The 17,735-nt window shown below is 37.4% G+C and overlaps 1 protein-coding gene across 1 annotated transcript in view; it reads left to right on the forward strand.

Annotated features, from left to right (window-relative positions):
- The window catches only part of OLA1 (Obg-like ATPase 1), a 102,669-nt gene that overhangs the window by 6,067 nt on the left and 78,867 nt on the right, over positions 1–17,735 (forward strand). Inside the window, exon 3 of the mRNA XM_009704953.1 lies at positions 5,965–6,092. Coding sequence (XP_009703255.1) covers positions 5,965–6,092 — 128 coding nt within the window. The remainder of the gene's footprint in view (positions 1–5,964; positions 6,093–17,735) is intronic.

Here is a 17,735-nt window from a genome sequence, read left to right on the forward strand (position 1 = left end):
ATATAAGTAGTTTGGTTCATCCTTTCTCAAATTATTAGTATTCATTTAATTACTTGTTTGTTTGCATCTGTAAGCGGGTGCATTGCCTTGCACATATGTGTTTACAAAACACAATGCTTACTGCAACCACAAACATTTCTATTTAACTGACTGTTTTTAGTCTACCTTGGATGTCCTTTTCAAACTTAAATTTTAGAGCAATCGTGGTTATCTCACAGGAGGATAATCTCTAAAGTGCAACTGCCCTTCAGTTCTAGCACTGTCCAGTGCAATTCAGGATCTCTGTCCTTTTTGTCAGCAGATTGCTTTGGTTTGTTCTGTTGTGTTGTAGATTGTTAAAATTCATGCATTCAGATCTCTAGTGCTCCAGCAGTGGTTACTGAACTAAATCTGAGTAACTTCCATTTTTATCTAGGTCATGAAAGTCCTGTGTAATATTAAAGAAAAGTTCTCTTGAACTTATTGTAGGATAGCATACTCAGATACTTGATGAAGTTTTGAAGTCAAAATTATGTCATCAGTTGGCGGAAAGTACTGCTTAGAAACCAGATCAGCAGTAGGACTTTCTGAATGATATCATGTGGGACTTAGTCTAGGTTTATAAAGAGCATTTACTTAAATTAAAACCACCTGTAATTCCAGAGTGAAACATGAATAACTTAGCTGGATGTAACTCTGTCAGATCAACATCTCTAAGAGAATCCCATTTTTTACAGAAAACAACTGAAAATTGCAAGTATATCCTGTTGTTAGTGTGCTGCTTCCTTTGGTGTTACTGAGGTTGCCTGCTCTTCAGTTAGTTCTGAGCGTAAGTCAACTTGGCTGTGATGCTTGTTCTAGCATTGCAAATGAATAGTTTGCCAGCCGTGAATGAAAGACCTTAAGTAGTGGTGATTTGAGACATCTTTTCTGCCTGGTGGGAGAAGGCAAAATTTAATCAGTTGTATTTTGTTGGTGTAATAACTTACTGAACAGTTGGAGAATGCAAGCATTTGATATACACGGGACACTGAGTATGTGTCTTAATCCACATTTAATCTCCTACCTTTTTATAATTCATGTAAGTGAAATTTAATTAGCAGACTTTTCACTTCTGGTTCATGTGCTATTATGTTCAAGTCTTGTTTGTCACTCCCATGGATAAAGTGCTATTAATGAAATTGTTCTTGCACAGAAATGATCAGGGTTCATCTGCAGTAACTGGTTCTTCAGAGGCAGACTCCTTTAACTACCCTGTGAGGTATTTTGCTTACATCGGTCAAAACTGCTTGCAAGATTGACTGCAGAAGCTGTGATAGGGAGTGTAGTCTCCTGGAAGAAGGAGGGACTGTGATCTGTTTGGAAATGGACAGACTGAGGATTGAATGGCTTTCTAAGAAGTTGTCACAATATACGTATTTTCCTTCTATGTTGCTGCTTTTACTTCACGTCATTTGTGAACTCTTAATGGATGACTCCTACTTAAGTTATATGAATTTTCAGAAAGGAAGAAGAGTTTCCCTTTTCTAACAGATTTCAAATAACAGCTTTTAAAGGCAGAAGAGCCTGTGCTGGAACCAGGAGATGAGTAGCACATTTGGCTTTACTGAAAAGAAAAGGGGAGCTGGACATTTCACCCTAATACTGAAGAACCTGGCCTTTTTGGCATGTGAGACCTAGGATCAGGTAGAGTTTTAGTTGAGAGAAATTTCTTGAACTATTGCAAGAAATGAATAAAAAGCATGTGTGTTGTGAGAATTATCAGCCAGGGTTACTGGAAAATTGCTGCATTTGAACTTAGTTGAAGCTGTCATGTTGCTTTCCAGGGTCTCCTGGTGGATATGAGATTTCACTAAACTGTAGTAAGAGCTGCACAGAAATTATTGGGATATTGTTTTCATTGTAGAAGAGAGATTGTAAAAACTTAGAAGGATAAAAACCTGGGGAGAGAAACAGCATTTTGGTTATGATGTTTCAGTCTAAGTCAAAGCTTCAGGTGTATGCTGCCTGTGAGGTTTCTCAAGTAAACAATCGTGAAAACTTGAGAAATAAATGTATGCCTCTTCCCCTCAAATTTTGGAAAAACAATATGTATAACAAATTGCAGATACCATATGTGTGTGCGTTTTAAAAGAAAAAAGGTAAGTGGTTGCATTGTACTATTCAGTACTATTGTACTGAACAAAGAGGTCAGGTAAAGAAATTCCTCTTGCCTGTTGAAATAACTGTTTTGGACAGAAGTTTGAAAAAAAGTTGGTGAGAAATTGGCCTTTTGCCCTGCAAAATGCGTAACCCTATGGATACTTAAGTCTCTTATTCCTGAATAAATACCCTAACCACTGGACTACAAAACTGTACTTTTTTGGCCCAGGGAGTCCTGTGCTCTTTGTTGCACAGTAGCTCATACAGTGAAGGTAGTATGCTAACACAAAACCACTGTTGCTGTATTTCTAAGTGAGGTAAAAAATCCTCAAGGATTACACCTACACTTAAAATATAGAGATACTTCTGGATTTGGTAACCTGTTTCGTATTATAAATTCCTGTGACATGCTTTATGGTAGATTGGTGTTGCTCTGATTTGTACAAATGATGAGTTGATGCCACCTGTTCCTGATGATCATTTGAGGCTCAGTGACATTATGCTAATGCTGACTAACGAATCTTAAGAAATGGAAATTAATCTGGTTGGGGGTGGGGTGGGGGGGAGAACAATCCAGTTAAGTCATCTACATTTAAAGAACGAAAACACTCTCGAGATACACGGTACTTTTCTCTCACTTTTTGCAGTGTTTTCTGTTTATTTAGTTTCATAATGTTTAGTTGTTTTCCTTCAGAGCATAGGCAAGCATGACTAGTTTGTTCCTGTTTCTGCTTTTCTCTGTATTCATCTTTCTGTGATGAAATAGAGATTTAACCTTAGGAAAGGGGCTGCCAAGAATGGGGATGGTTTTATTTTGATTGGAATGTTAGCTTTGTGGTACTCAAGGTAAAGGTGAGAAAACATCCTGGAAATCCGGATACTCCTCTTCAAAGGTCTCTTGCTGGTATTAGTCAATTGTGAAATAAATGTGCTGGGGTTTTCTTTCCATTGTCTAGCAAATGAGGTTGATGCTGGTAATAGTGGTCCATCTGCATATGAAGGTATGTCTTGCTCTAATGTGGCATCTTTGTAGTGAAAGTGTGAAGTCTTCTGATGGCTGGCCAGGAAGTTAATCCTACTGGAATGATGAGAGGGGAGCATAGAAGGAGAACATTTCTAACACCACCTTTGTTTTTCTTAAAACACAGTTTAAAATGACAATGGAGAAATGCTTTAAAGAGTGGCATTTTTCTACCTTGTTGTTGACTTGGTTATGTGTCAAAAAGCTAGGAATTATAACAATTCTGACTGGGAAGTTGCTGCTGTTTTTTTCTGAGGTATGTATTAGCTCTGCGGTTCTGTCAGGCAGAAGGAGTTATCGGGTTAATGCATTAACAGAGTTACTGGTTTCTGTCTTCAAAATGTGCATTACTCTTGGTAGTGTGTTAAACTTGAGGATTTGCTGTTTCCGTTTAAGTTCGTGTACTGATAGTTAAAAAAAAAGATAGTTGACTAAGAGAACTGTAGTGGGACAAAAATGTGACATTTTCAAAGTTTGTTTACTTCAGAAAGTACTTAGATTCATGTTTTTTCTACTGCATTCAACAGCATTAACTTGCAGTACACAACATCTGTCTTCCCATGGATGGGCCCTTCTTTTCATGGGCCTAGTGAAGTTTAAAGCTAAAAGTCAACATATTGTGTACCTGAATTTAAGTAACTCATGCTATGTTGTAAATATTTTTTTGTGTATTTTTTTTTAAACTCCTCCTTCTGGATATCGTGTTCTATTCATGCTTGTTTCTAAGCTCATCACGAAGAGTCCCTAATTTATTGCACCTAACAAGTTTAGTGATATTTTGAACTTCACCTTGGTAAAGAAAAAGATTTTGTCCAGATCTTGTGTGGTGAAATTAGTTTACTTGAAAGAAATATTTTTTCTTGGGAAGTGTTAGAGGAAGATTGAAAATAAAACCAGGAGAAGATCTGCTTTTAGGTCACTACATTTCCAGAAATACTTAATGTTGCATACTAAGACAGACTCTAATGGATCCTCTCTTCCCAGATTAGGGAGTTTATTTCAAGCGAGGCAGCACATCTGCTAATATTAAACTATGTGTTGTGTTATTTGCAGTCAAATGGAAGTGGGATAGCATTAAAAAAGAAAAAGTTGGGAACTTGTTTTGTTCTGCCTAAGTCTTTTGCTCTGAGCAGAGACAGTGGTCCATAGATGTCCATAACTACGGCTTTTTCTGTCTGGGCCATAGCTGCCATTCCAGGCAGCAGGATAGGTTTTCTGAGGCTAGTGGAGTTTGCTGCTGTTACAGATTTGACAGCGGTCATGGTGTCGAAGTGTTTCAATATTTGAAAACCAAATGTATTTATCAGCAAACTGTCACAGTAATAAAAATAAAGCTCAGTTTGGGTTGTGGACAGTAAAGACTTCAGAAGTATAACACTCTTCAGAGAAGGTTTCTGTATAGGACTGGCTAGGAGGTCACTGGCTAGGTCATTCCTAGCAGTCATTCACACCTATGTGGATGCTTCCGTCTGTCAGCAGCACTGCAATGGTAGGTCTTTGAAAAAGTTATCTTAAGATAGAACACAGAATTTATGTCTTCAGATTTGAATCTCATGTTGAGGAACACTTTTCACCGCTTTATGAATTGGCACTGGATGCTCATGCAGATTTCATAGTGTAAGTTACACCCTTCTCATCCTTGTTATTGAAGCTATGGATTTGGATGTTTTCCATTATACTTACTGTCAGTAAAACAGTGAACTGTTATTAATCTTAGCGTAGTGCTAATGAAGTATAATGGTGATAATTTAAAGTTTTGGATGGAAATTAAGTAGCATTCCAGTTATTTATTTTGAAGCCATCAAGATGGAGATCATAGTGACTATGGTGTGCAGTTTCTGTTCTTTGGCAAGTGAGGAATTTGCAGCGTTTCAGTGTGGCTCTGTCTGCCTCTGTTTATGATGGTGTTGTCATTTGCATAGACCATATGAAGATGCTTTTAGTCAACAAAGTTTTAGTGGTTTGTGTTTGTGTTTTTTTTTTTTTTCTGACTCATCTGGATTTTAAGAAGTAATTTGGTTTAGAATATACTTGGAAAGATTAATGCCCATTAAGTTATTTGCTTATTTTAAAACAACTTGAGAATCTGCAGAGGTTAAAAGACTTGCAGTTTATAAATCGCCATATGCATTTCCCATAGCTCTAAAAGCTTATTTCCACTTTTTGTAAGCTAACTGGAACTTCATGATTATTCTATTGTTGCTATATAAAATGTGGTGTAGATACATATGCTAACCCATTGCTGTTAACTGTGGTGGAAAACATTACAGCTGTTTACATTATAATGCCAGCTTCATCTTAATGTCTTTTCTGCTTTCTTTTTATGTAACACTGATCGCTGCTAGTTTTAATCATCCCTGTAATAAAAAAATGCCCTTTTCTTCTGAGAAGGTTGTTTGACTTACTGACCTAAACAGCAACCTTAGAGGTGTGCGACAGCAGAGTGCAATGGCCATTTATGTGTCTTACCCTTTTGGTACTATGAAAACTGCTCATTACAGATGACTGACTTCATGCCTCAGTGTTCCAGGCCTAGTTGATTATTTGTATGGTTGTCAGTATGATTCCACACTTAGAAACTAGTTTACTTAATTTTATATGAATAATGACAGAGAAATTAAAGAATGGTTGATGTTTTACATGGGAAGGGGGGAAATCTTGTCTTTTATACATTGCACATTAACTAAGTTGTACATGACAACAGCTTTCTTCCTTGTTCTAGAAAAAAGAAATGTCAAATTTTCATTTTCTGAATTTATTTCTGTGCTGAAAGTTTTGGCTAATATGCTTCAATAATGAAACTTTTAATTTTTATATTTCAGCAAAATTCCAGCCTTTCTGAATGTGGTGGATATTGCTGGCCTTGTGAAAGGAGCCCACACTGGCCAAGGCTTAGGAAATTCCTTCTTGTCTCATATTAATGCCTGTGATGGGATCTTTCATCTGATGCGTATGTAAACTTACTTATATGTTCTCTCTATAGCTTAAGGACAACATTGTTGTACTCTAAGTACTGTGGAACAAATATCCACTACAATTTTAACTTTTACCATTCAATTCAAAGTCATCAGGTTTTGGGTTTTTCCAATTGAGAAGATCCCCATCCTCTGCTATATAATGGGTATGTCTGTCTTCATTGGCTTTGTGCTGAAGACTTAAAAGGAAATGGGGTTTTGATAGTCTGCAGTAATGGTTTGTTGTTTTCTTTTGCCAGCCGTGCATAGCACTTGATTTGTTTTATAAAGGAGGAGGAATGGAACATGATAAGGAAAGGCTGCAATGGAGGTAGAAAATGAAAATACGGACTTAGTAGCAGGCTCTGGGATTCTATTCCTCACAGGGCATGCCTGATTTCTTTTTCCTGATTTCTATGTGACTTATGTTGAGTCTTGAACACACCCCCCGCCTCCCATAGCTGTGAATCCTGAACATTTCTCAGTTAGATGCAAATGCTCTGATTCTCTCTTTCATTGCCTATTACCACAATACAGAACTGGCCTTCAGAGTCATATTAACAGTACTTACAAACTTGACACTTAAAACCTTGTTGAAAACATATGTTGGTTTGCATTGCACTTTGAGTGTTGAAAAAGGCTTCTGGTCTGAAAAGATTGAGCTTAATAATGTTTGTGCATATTTGAGGAACCTGGACACCTTTGCTGTCTTTTGACCATTATTATATAGGGAGTGATGAAACAATAGAACAAAGTAAAATTAAAAAAAAATAGAAATACTTTTTATTTGGTGATTGGAGCAAAATTTTTTTTGTGGGCAGGGTGTTTCTAAAACAAAACCCAAAGGCATGGAATATTACTATCTTATAGTAGGGATTTAGAGGCTTAGAACCCTTGTTCCCGTGAGCTTGTTTTTTGAAGCATATTTATACAGAGCAGCGAACTGATGTGCTTCTACAGTCTGCATGCTTGGTGAATAGGTAAGTATGCTTCCTCATTCTTGATGCATAATAAATTGCATTTGACTACCTAGGCACTGATTTGATGCAGCATGCTGGCACTGTGTTTTCAATCAAGTGAGACAAACTTTGTGGGGAAAGGTATTATGTTCTTAAACTTATACTGTTGAAAAACAGGACATGCTTTTGGGAACATTGGCCTTTTTTAAGATCTTCTAGTACCTGGAAGCCATCTATAACTGTTTGTGCATGTGTGCAGCATTACTTCTCCTTCGAAAACTTGGGCTTCTTTATATTTTATGTCTACTAGTACCATTTTCTGTTAAAGTCGTTTGATGCATACTTTCAGTAGAAAACTATGGGCTATTGATTGTAGCTAAGCATTAATAGTATTTAAAGCTAAGTCATTTTGAAAAGACGAGGCCAGATCCATACTGGGTAGAGTGAAGTAAGTCTTTTGAACTTTTGCATAATTTTAGGAACTAGTTCAATATGTGAAGGCTGTACTAATACATCGGTATATTTTAAATATTTGTAATTACCCAAGAATCATTACTACAATATCAATATCCCTAGAAAAAAGGAGGGATCAGTTTCCCCAAATCCATTGCTATCCTGGAATTGTAATTACTGTTTCGCCTGGTGTCAACTGAGAAGTAATAAACTCTTTATACTTGCTCTATTTTGATACTTGTATCATAAATGCTTGTTAAGGAACAGATTGGTATAATAGCCAGTGGAGAAGATGCTTTTTAACCTATATGTTGAATAATCCTAAGCATTTGTTTTAGGTAGCTATTACAAGGGTTAACGCCATTTGTATTTTTCTTTGGGGATTGAAAGAGGAATGAGACTACTGTTGTGGGTTTTTAAACCATTTGGATGCTTACCTTGTATTAACATCTGTTTCTTCTAATCTAGCGTTGCGTTTACTTGTTATATGTTTTGGTTTCTTTCACGGATTCTGAAATGTAATGGTTGTGAAATGATTGTTGCTGTTTTTCTTCTTTGGGAGCAAAAAAGATAATTGAATCGCTTTTTAATTGCACTTTTCCTTTTTTCTTTTAAAAATCTTAACCCTGCCTCTTATGCCGCTCTTGCTAGATGTTTTAGAAAAGGAATGCAAGCTAGTGATGAACTGAAGTAGAAATTCTGTCTGCTGAATAAACACAAAGTTCTTTCAAAATATTACTTAGGGATAATAATAAAATAAATGAAACGACCTTTTTTCCCGCTGCAAAGTGCGTATTAGTTCTGGTTTTCTTTCCCCGCAGTACTATAAAAATGAAGATTTGGCACTAAAAGCTAGTAATAACCCTCTAGTAAATTTAAAAAAAAAGGAAAAAGAATCTATTGGTTACACAGCACAAACTCATGAACTGTAGTTAAAACCTCACTGAAGTTTTCAACATACCATTCCAAGTTATATTATAAAAGTGTATAAACCTTTTTTTATATGCTGTAACGTTTTTATATCCACCCACCTGTCAAAATTATTTCCAAACTAAAAATCCTTTTTTACTAGTCTGTGACATACCTGGAGTTTGCACAGTTTCTATCAGGTTGTAGACACTACCTAAACTGCTTTTGTAAATCCTTGGACTTTCCAGATCCTGAGAGGATGAAGCTTCTTTGTTGCCCTTTACCAGGGTTTGGTCCAAGTTCTTAATGGACTATGTGTCTTTAGGAGCTGGTGCCCTGAGACTGGCCATCGGTTTTCAGCCTGGCGGGTAGGCACTGAATCTGCAGTCGCTTAGAAGCTGACTTAGGAGCAACTTGTCTGAGTTCCTTTTGTTAAAGGAGAATAGGCAGTGGACTGGAAGGTGATGCTTTGTATGCCAGCAAGCTGGAAAGGAGGTGTTGATGAAGAGAAGATGAGAATGATAAAACTTTCTTCAGAAGAGATGCTCTAGGAAGTGATCTGGGGACCATGCTTTTTCAAAGCATGAAAAATTTAGCATTTCTTTTCACTAAGTTGATCTGGAACAAGTTTTCACCTTTGAACACTGAAATCGTTGCTCCCTATCTTTATAATGTTGTAGTATGCAGTATTGCTGCCCTTGTTAATGGCTAGCATGTGAAGCACAGCACTTCGGAGGACTGGTCTGGTTTTATTTCTGGATGCCAGGCAGAAAGTCAGAAGCAGATCACTGTGGGGTTTGTGCTGTAGACCTCCAGGTCTGCATGCCTGAGTATACTGAAGAAAGGCTTGTCAGGCTTTGCCTTAGCTTGGTTCAGTTGGTATTTTTGCAGGAAGCAGTTTGAGAATTAACTCATTCAAGTTATATTAATTAAGGTTATGATAGGCAAGAAAGTGGCTAGCTAGGAATTGAGAGCTTTTGCTGAGTAATGAGCCAAACTTTGGGAATCTCACTGATGGTATTTTATAGTCCTAGGCTAAAAGTTTTGATCCCGTTTTCTTTGTTCATTGAGAATGTGTTGAACTGTGTTTTCTTTAGGACAAAAGGTTTGTTTCTGGTTTTGTGGTGGTGGGTGGTTTGGTTTTTTGTTTGTTTTTTTTTTTTTTTTTTTTACCTGCCATAACAGAGTTCACTGTTGTTACCTCTTTGTGTTACAGAATAGTTTTTGAAGAAAGTGATTGCCTATCAGTTTATCCACTACAGGGCACATAGGTGAGCTGCAGCTGTAGTACTCTTAAAGTAATTATAATTACATTTCTGTTTGAACTGTGGAAGTTCTGTGTGGTGTTTCTGTAGACTGTTTCTTGCATGGCATAAAGCTGAGGAGAAACGAGATTTCTGTCTGGCTAATTCTGTACTTTCCTTACTTCATTTGAAAAAGGAAAGTACCCCCACCTTGCAATGGTTATGGGTTTTTCAGCCTCCAAATTTCCATATCCTAGATACACTGTTAGGAGACACGGTGTTCATTAAATCAATGAAAATGTTGGTTTTATGTCTAAGGTGTATTTTAATATATCTAAAGAAACAGCAAGATGTGTGAGAACACACATGGTAGGGTAATAGGACAAGTAAAAGGAGAGGTAAGTTTGTGTCGAGCACCACTGTATTTTTGTACATGATTAGTAACGGTATGAAATAGATTCTCTTAGCTTGGCAAACAAGGTGAATAAGTTTTCCTGTACAGAATAGGGTGATATATTCTTGGGTTTTGATACTTCCTATAGTTTTTTTTCTATTAAAGTGCACAAACTGGAAATGAATTACTGATATTTAAAATAAATCATTTGATCTCAGTAATCTTAAAAAATTATTTCAGAGGTTATCCCAGTTTCTTGGGGTAGAGGTATATTTTATTTTTGGCTGAATCCAATTAGGAAAATCTCAAAGAGATACACTTGCTTACTTATTGGCTGAGTGAATGGGGAATTTAATTTTAAAACTGTTTTCTGTCCTGGATAGTGGTGCCTACAGCATTAGTACCGTAGTAACCATAGTACCATTTCTGACAGGTCTATTTTCGATGTTTCAGGTGTATTACAGTTTTAACTGAGACAGCAGTGTTTCCTTGGTGGCAGAAGCCAGGCTGTTTGAGGATTGTAATAGTGTTTCTTCCCAAGTTGTATGGCTTTAACCACCTTTCAACTTTTATGGCAGATCAGTTAAAGTACTTGCAGAAAATTACTTTCTTTGTATGGTGGACTAGAAATGGCAACCTTGTTTCAAGTGTAAATTTACAAATTACTCTTAAATAATGCTTCAGTGAAGAAAATGGTAGGTGTCTGTATTTAGTCCCTGCTATAGCTCTGTCAGGTTTTTGAATGTACTGGATGTTAAACAGCCAGAGCTCTTCATGTTTTTGAGTTTCTCTTCCCACTGATACCCTGCAATCCTAGTTTTCTAGGAAATACATTCCACATTTTTCTCTTATTTTTAATTTCTTTAATGAAATCCCATCTTCCTCTTCAAAGTTACAGAAATTGGAAGGAAATTTGTCTATACAAGTACTTTGCTATCAAACGCTCCTTTCTAATAAATAAAAATACTTAGGGTTTGATGCCCAATGTTTGAAGTAGGGCAGGCGACATTGACTTTTGTGGAAGAACTTGAGAGCTCACCTGTGTGCCATCACCTGGTCTTCCAGTCCTGCACAGGAACATGCGAGCTGCCTGTGGTGACAAGGTACTGGGAGAGTGCAGCCAGGTGTAGGGGTTGGGAGCTCCTGCTTTGCTCCTCTGCCTGAAGGTGCTCTGACTCCACAGCAGAGGAGAGAGGTAGCTGCCTTTTAGGGGCAGGACAGGGAGTTGGGTAACTGATAATCTGTGAAATGGTTCTTTCACTGTTGTCACAAAGAAGGACATGAAGCTAGGTAAACATCCCCTGCTGTCTTACAGAAGTGACTAGTGTGACCAATTGGAATTGATTCCTAAAAAGCTTTAATTGCTTTTACTCCAGTTTTGTCTGTTATAACTGGAAATGTTCGTTACACTCCCTGGTTCTGCCTCCTTCAGGGTTTTAGGTGACTTCTAAACCAATTAACCATCATTTAAAACTTGGATAGGTATGAATCACATGAGCTGAGTGTAGTTTATTCTTGTTTGAGATAAACACTAATCAAAACTGAATTTGGCAATATTCATACTGATTTTTGCTCAGCATTTAAAATCAAGTTGATTTTATTTTTTATCATCATGAGGATTATTAAGAACTTGCAGTAATACTGCCAGTGTTTTGATTTGCCTGTAAAAATCAATGGTGATAACAAAGTTATTTAACTGAATAAGATGGATCCTCTGTCCTGACTTCATTTTTTGACTTTCTGTGGAATTGTGTTTATTTTCTGTTTAAAGATGGTAGTCACTGTGTAGCTTTTATATACTTGAGACACAATGCATTTTTTTTCCCCACGTTCTCTAAGAAGAAATCATACCTGCTGATTGCTGTTCCTGGAAGCTGACTGCTACAGAGAGGAGGCATATGATGATATCACTTGGCCACACTCCACTGCACTAGCGTTTCAGTGAACAAAGTATGAGTTGCATCTCATCCATTCAGCATGTGTATTCTGCGCATTGGGAACCATAGTGAGTCTGCTTATGCAGCTGTAGCTTGACTGTGTCACTTCTAATATCTGAAGCTGGTTTTCCATCTTTATCATGTGTCAAAATTCACCTTGAAATGATTAAACATAGCTGTCTTACAAAATTTTACTGTCTTCAACGTATTTTGATTGAGTTTTTTGGAAATGCTTTGGTTTTGTTTGATATTACTAAACATAATTGCCACTTGTTAAAAAAAGTTAAGAGTTCCTCATTTACAAATGCAAACCTTTCAGTGCTAAGCTACCAAAGTTTAAAAATAGTTTGCACATATTAAACTTGTTAGTGTTATACAATAAAGATGTATTTCTGTATGCTACTGAATAGATAATAGTTCTTACTGAGATTTTTCTCTTTCTTATTTGTAATTAATGTTTAAGAGAATATTTGGAGTAGCTCACAGTTCAGCTAAACTTTCAATTAGCTTTCAGTGACTTCTTCATATTAAAACCAGAAATTATGAAAGCTTTTGAATTAAAGTGGCAGTTGCAGCTGAGTGAAATATTTTATTGTATTAACCTAATTCTTGGTTTGTGACTTTTTTTTGGTAAAATATTGTAAAGTGTTTTGATTCTGGGTAAGGCTTTGCATAGGAGATTTTTTTTGATCACAAAGTTGTGAAAATGGCATTCCACAACCCCTTTTAGCAAAATCATCACCAAAACTGAAATAGTTTTTATTAGAAAGACTAATTAGCAAGACAGCATTGTATGTTGCAATTTCAGAATATCAGGTCGCAAAAAACCTCCAGACAACCAGGGCTAATTTGTCTTAGGCCATGTGTTTTCTGTCTTTTGAATTTTACCTCTCAGCATTCAGATACAAAGCCCGCTACTTTGAAAGGGAAGGAGGACTAATAAAGATATTCCTGGAGATGCATACAAATTTGCTTATCATTATTTTTTTCCTCATAAAAAGGAAAATACTTTCGTTGCAGGAGAGGATTTTTCAGAGGCTGCTTAGCTTTATTTTACCCCAGACCTTTTGTTCACATAGATGCTACAAGCAAAAGCTGTGGAGTGCTAGATTTCTCCTCCTCACAGTGGTTTTGCACCTGCAAGCAGAAACAGAATGCACATGCCCTAGCTGAATCTAATCAGGCCTCTGCAACCCTCTTGATACTGTACCACGTTCTGTGTGGTAGTGAACAAGACTGGGGAAAGTGCCTTCTGAAAACAGATGAAGCTCTGAAGCAAACAGCATCGTGTAGAGGAATTCTATATGCATACAGATCTTCCTTCCCCTTCTAAATGTGAAGTGGCCAAAGGGAAGCACATTTGAATAAAACTTTTTTTTTCTTTTGGGCACAGAAGTCAGTTGGGGGTGGACACAGGGTGGAAACAAATCCCCAAAACCACAAAATGCCCCATAAAAAAGGGATTGGAAGAGGCCATGAGTCATGGAAGACCAATTTTCAAGAAGTACTGCCTTGACAAAAGATTTGTCACAGGGAAACACATGCAGTCATCATTAGTGTCATGTACTAGCCTTAAGCCATCTTGGAGAGCTAGTGCTGTCTAGTGCAGTTGGATTTTTCTTGCTGGATCCAAGGATGGAAGCACAGCAGTCTTTTTGCTCAGAAAAAATGCTGGTAGAGAGAAGAAATGTTCATACAGACATCTGCTCAAAGAAGCTTCTTAAGAAATAACCATGTAGGATTGGAGTAAGTGGTTGTGCAACATCCAGCAATGGAGACAGTGGATGTAAGTGAAATTGGGAGTCAATTTAGGGGTGAGACCAGGTATCCCATTGTGTGATATGATGGCTGTTATCTTTCTTGTGTGCCTACTCTTCAGTACAGTGATAAGGGAAGAGGCCATAGGATGAAGGCTGATGCTGCAAAGCAGTTGTCTGTTGATGTAGTCTACTTTGTAGAAGCATCTAAAGAACAGAAAACAACCTTGTGTGTGTTTTCAATAGTAGTACGTTATTGACCAAAATGTTGGTAGTGGAATTAAAGGACCAGGATGGAACTCTCGTGAATCTTGTAGCACAGCTGGAAGGAAATTCACCTAGCATTAGCTTCAACTAGTGCTACCACTAAACCTAAACCTGCAAGAGGGAGACATTTTGTACACCCACATGTTCAATAGGTCAGTGCAGGATCAACTACTTTGATTTGACCAGCTGTGGAAAACTCATAACTAATCAGATTTTTCACTTAGGCAAAGAAGATTAATACGAGAAGGAGAATAACCTCCTAAGCTAAACTATTGCAGAAGAATTTTGCAGACCTGTCGTTGCTCTTATTTGAGCATAGTATTAGTGTCTCTGAGATCTAGAAAGTCACATTGTAAAATCGCTCTTATCTCCTGTTTTATTGCTGGTGGTTCTTTCCTTTTGGTATGCATATATGAACAAAACCTATGGGTTTGTACCTAAAAATTGTTTGCAGTATGCCTTTTGCAGCTTTGTCTTCCACAAAGGAGTGAATTTGTTTTCCTGGGCATGTGGGTGCAGATTGTGGAAAAGGTGCTGGAAAATTGTCAGCGCTCTAGTGAGTTAGCCTTTGTCTTTATTGAACAGTAAATTACATCACCAGGCTGAGTGAAAGTGGTACCTGGGCTTTAATCCATATTCCTGTAAGGCTAGGTAACTACAGTTTAAGGCACAAATAAACTCAGATAAGAGTTTAAATAGACTTTATTCTTAAATTTGTCACAAGTGATTGTTGTTCTGAGAGCTGAATAAGCCTCCCCAAATATATGAGTGTGAGGAGCAAAAATTGCAGAGTAGTATCATTTTAATCCCTGATAATTAAATAAATGTGTCTCAAGGATATACTTTACTTCTTCAGAAAGAGTAAGATGAGAACTGTGAATGTTCAAATGTTTTTGTTACTAATCAAAAACTTCAGTTTGTTTTACGCTGAGGTTGCCTCTTGATGTCACAAGTCAAATTTTGATTGTACAGTATCTAGGAGGTTTCTTTTCAGTCTCAAGTATTGTAACGTCTGTAATTTTCCTTAATTACTTATGCTCATTGAGAAGGAAAACTATTGTTCTTGCATTCTTCTCTAGCCTTTATTGTAGTTTAATAATGCTGGAATTGAAAGTCTCATGCTAATTGAAGTTACAACGGATTTTGGAGCCCACTTTGTCATTTGTCTTTAGCCTAATATCCTGTGCCTCTCTATGTCCAATTTCTTTTTCTTATCAGAACAGTCAAAAACATAAAAAATTTCTTGTCTAAAGGCCACCACCCTTGCTAGAGTAGCAGCATCTAATGCCATTCTATTTATAGATGGAACTTGTTAAGTTTCCTCAGCAGGGACTTAAAGCTATGACCTCGTAGGCCAGAAACAGGAGAGCTACCTACTGAGCTACAAGGGCAATCTCTCAATTCTAAAGAATACATAGAAAATTTCTAATATACTCTACTGTGAGTCATAAAGTACTTGACCAGTAAACCCCCCCTACCCTGAGAATAAAGACAAGGCATGTTATCTTTACTGAGTCATTGCTATTATTTGACCTACAACTACTTTTATTATAGTTCTGTGTGTCATATGGCAGTGTATAATTGCTATTTAAGCAATGCAGATGAAACTGAGGTTTTTCTCTGTAATACTTCAAAGAAATTATCACTGTGTGATAGTGTTAGAGGGTCTTCAGGTGACTATTTTTAAAACATGCTTACCTGTTTGAGCGGGTGTATTTACCGATGGTGTAGGGTATCCTGGCATTAAGACAGTGATAGTTTAATACTTCATAAGTAATTTCTGCTTTGCTGTGCCATGGACTTTCTTGAAAGCTTGAAGGGAAAATTACTGCAGGGTTGGTTTGTTTTTTTTCTGGTTGTAATGTGAAATGTGAAAGCCTGTTTTCCTTTGCTTGGAGGAAAGCCACCTCAGAACAAGTAAAATCATCAATTCTTTACAAGAATTTGGGAACAGAAGAAGGTAAGTCACTGACAGTTTGTGAACATCACTTTAGTTAGCTGCAGTGACTGCATCAGAAAGGTGAGTGACTATGCTCCTTAACACAGCTGAGGGCATAGACCTGTGTTGGGTTTGTGAAGAGCAGTAGGAGTTAACTGTTGGCACTCTTCATCACTGTCCCTCCCTCATTGCTCCAGAGTCAAGTATGGCAAACGAGTATGTGAGTGTGTCAATATCAAATGAGCTAATTTAATTATTGCTGAGGCTGATGTGAAATTAAGTGACTTCATATTCAAATAGGTAAGGAGCACTCGCAAAAGTGATTGTGGTGCATCATCTGTGAGTGGTGGTCTCCAGGTGAGGGGAACCAACGCTTTGGCTCCTGCTGGAGGTACAAGTAGTATAGCTTTTAGTGCCTTGAGGCAAGAGACCAAGTTGCTCTGAAGATTTTTCTCTTCCTTTCTTTAAATAACAACTGAAGTCTAAGAATTTTAAGTAAAAAAATCTGGAGTGACAGTAATCTAGTTGAAGAAGGGATAAAATATATTTGAAGTGCTTGTGAAGAACAGCAGTGGTGAGCACTGTGAGTGCTCTTTTGTGCTGGTTTATTTTACTTAAAAGAACTTTGCCATGTCATGGGCTTATGTTCAATTCATATTCCTAAAACAAATGTGCGCACATCATTGGACGTATGTTCCATGTATTTATATTTATAGTAAACTTTATACTTGCAAGTTATTTTGAATACACTTTATGCTCTGCTAGGTCTTCTGGCCCTCAAAATATATGAATTAAATTCTCCCTAATCATCTGAATTTCTTGTATTTGTATTTCTGTGATGTACGTATGTGATACTGCTGTGTACCAAACAGTGGAGTAAATACTGCAACTGAAGACCAGGAGGAAGCTGGCTCTGCGTTTCTTATTCTGGCTATAAGTTACTTATCTTAGACAAACTAAACAAGGCTCCTAGCTTAGTTAAAATATGTAATTGTAAAACTTAATTAAAATATAATTCCTTTTTTGTGTGTGTGTCAAGCAAATCTGTCTGAGATCATTGGGGTGTCAGTTTAGAGTGCTTCCTTTTTCTTTGCCCATAGTCCCACAAGTGCTTCAAAGTCACTGGCAGCAGTTACTGCACGTTAGAAAGCCAAGGAGTGTATCTGCCTGTACCAAAGGAACTGCTTCAGGAGTCACAACCAAGCAAAAACTCTATTCAGTAATCCAATTCAGATGGAACCTTTTTCAGTCTATGAGACTGTTTAATAAACTGACAGAAAAAACTTTGGTTCAGTTTTCTTTCAGAATTGCTCTTTATTGGGGCAGTCCTGGTTTCCACAATGACCAAAATGCCACTTCTAGGAAAAAATAGCTGTCTGCCCCTTCCCAAGTCAGACTTTGTGCCTAACTTGTACACTGGACAAGTATGCCTTTTGGTAGCTGAAGCAGCTGTGTACTCCCAATACCTTTTCTAATCTATTTGCTGCTGCCTTCTCCTGCGCTGTTGGAACTGATTGTAGAACCATGTAGTAAAAGGGCTTTTGGTTTGTAAAAATAACGATATTCTTCTTGCTTTGTTATTTTAAAAATAGGTCATTTCTCTAATCAGATTTAATGTGTAATCCAGCAAACAGTCGTGCTGTTCTAGCTGAGGGAACATTAAGCTGATACAGTAGGTTGAAAAATGTTTGTAAAAAGGCAACCATAGGAAATATGTGATGCAAATGGCATCCTTCCCCGCCCGCCCCCCCCCCCCCTTCCCGCCGCCGTTCACGGTGTG

Source organism: Cariama cristata, unplaced genomic scaffold, assembly GCF_000690535.1.
Source record: "Cariama cristata isolate BGI_N322 unplaced genomic scaffold, ASM69053v1 scaffold24957, whole genome shotgun sequence".
NCBI classification, from domain to species: domain Eukaryota; kingdom Metazoa; phylum Chordata; class Aves; order Cariamiformes; family Cariamidae; genus Cariama; species Cariama cristata.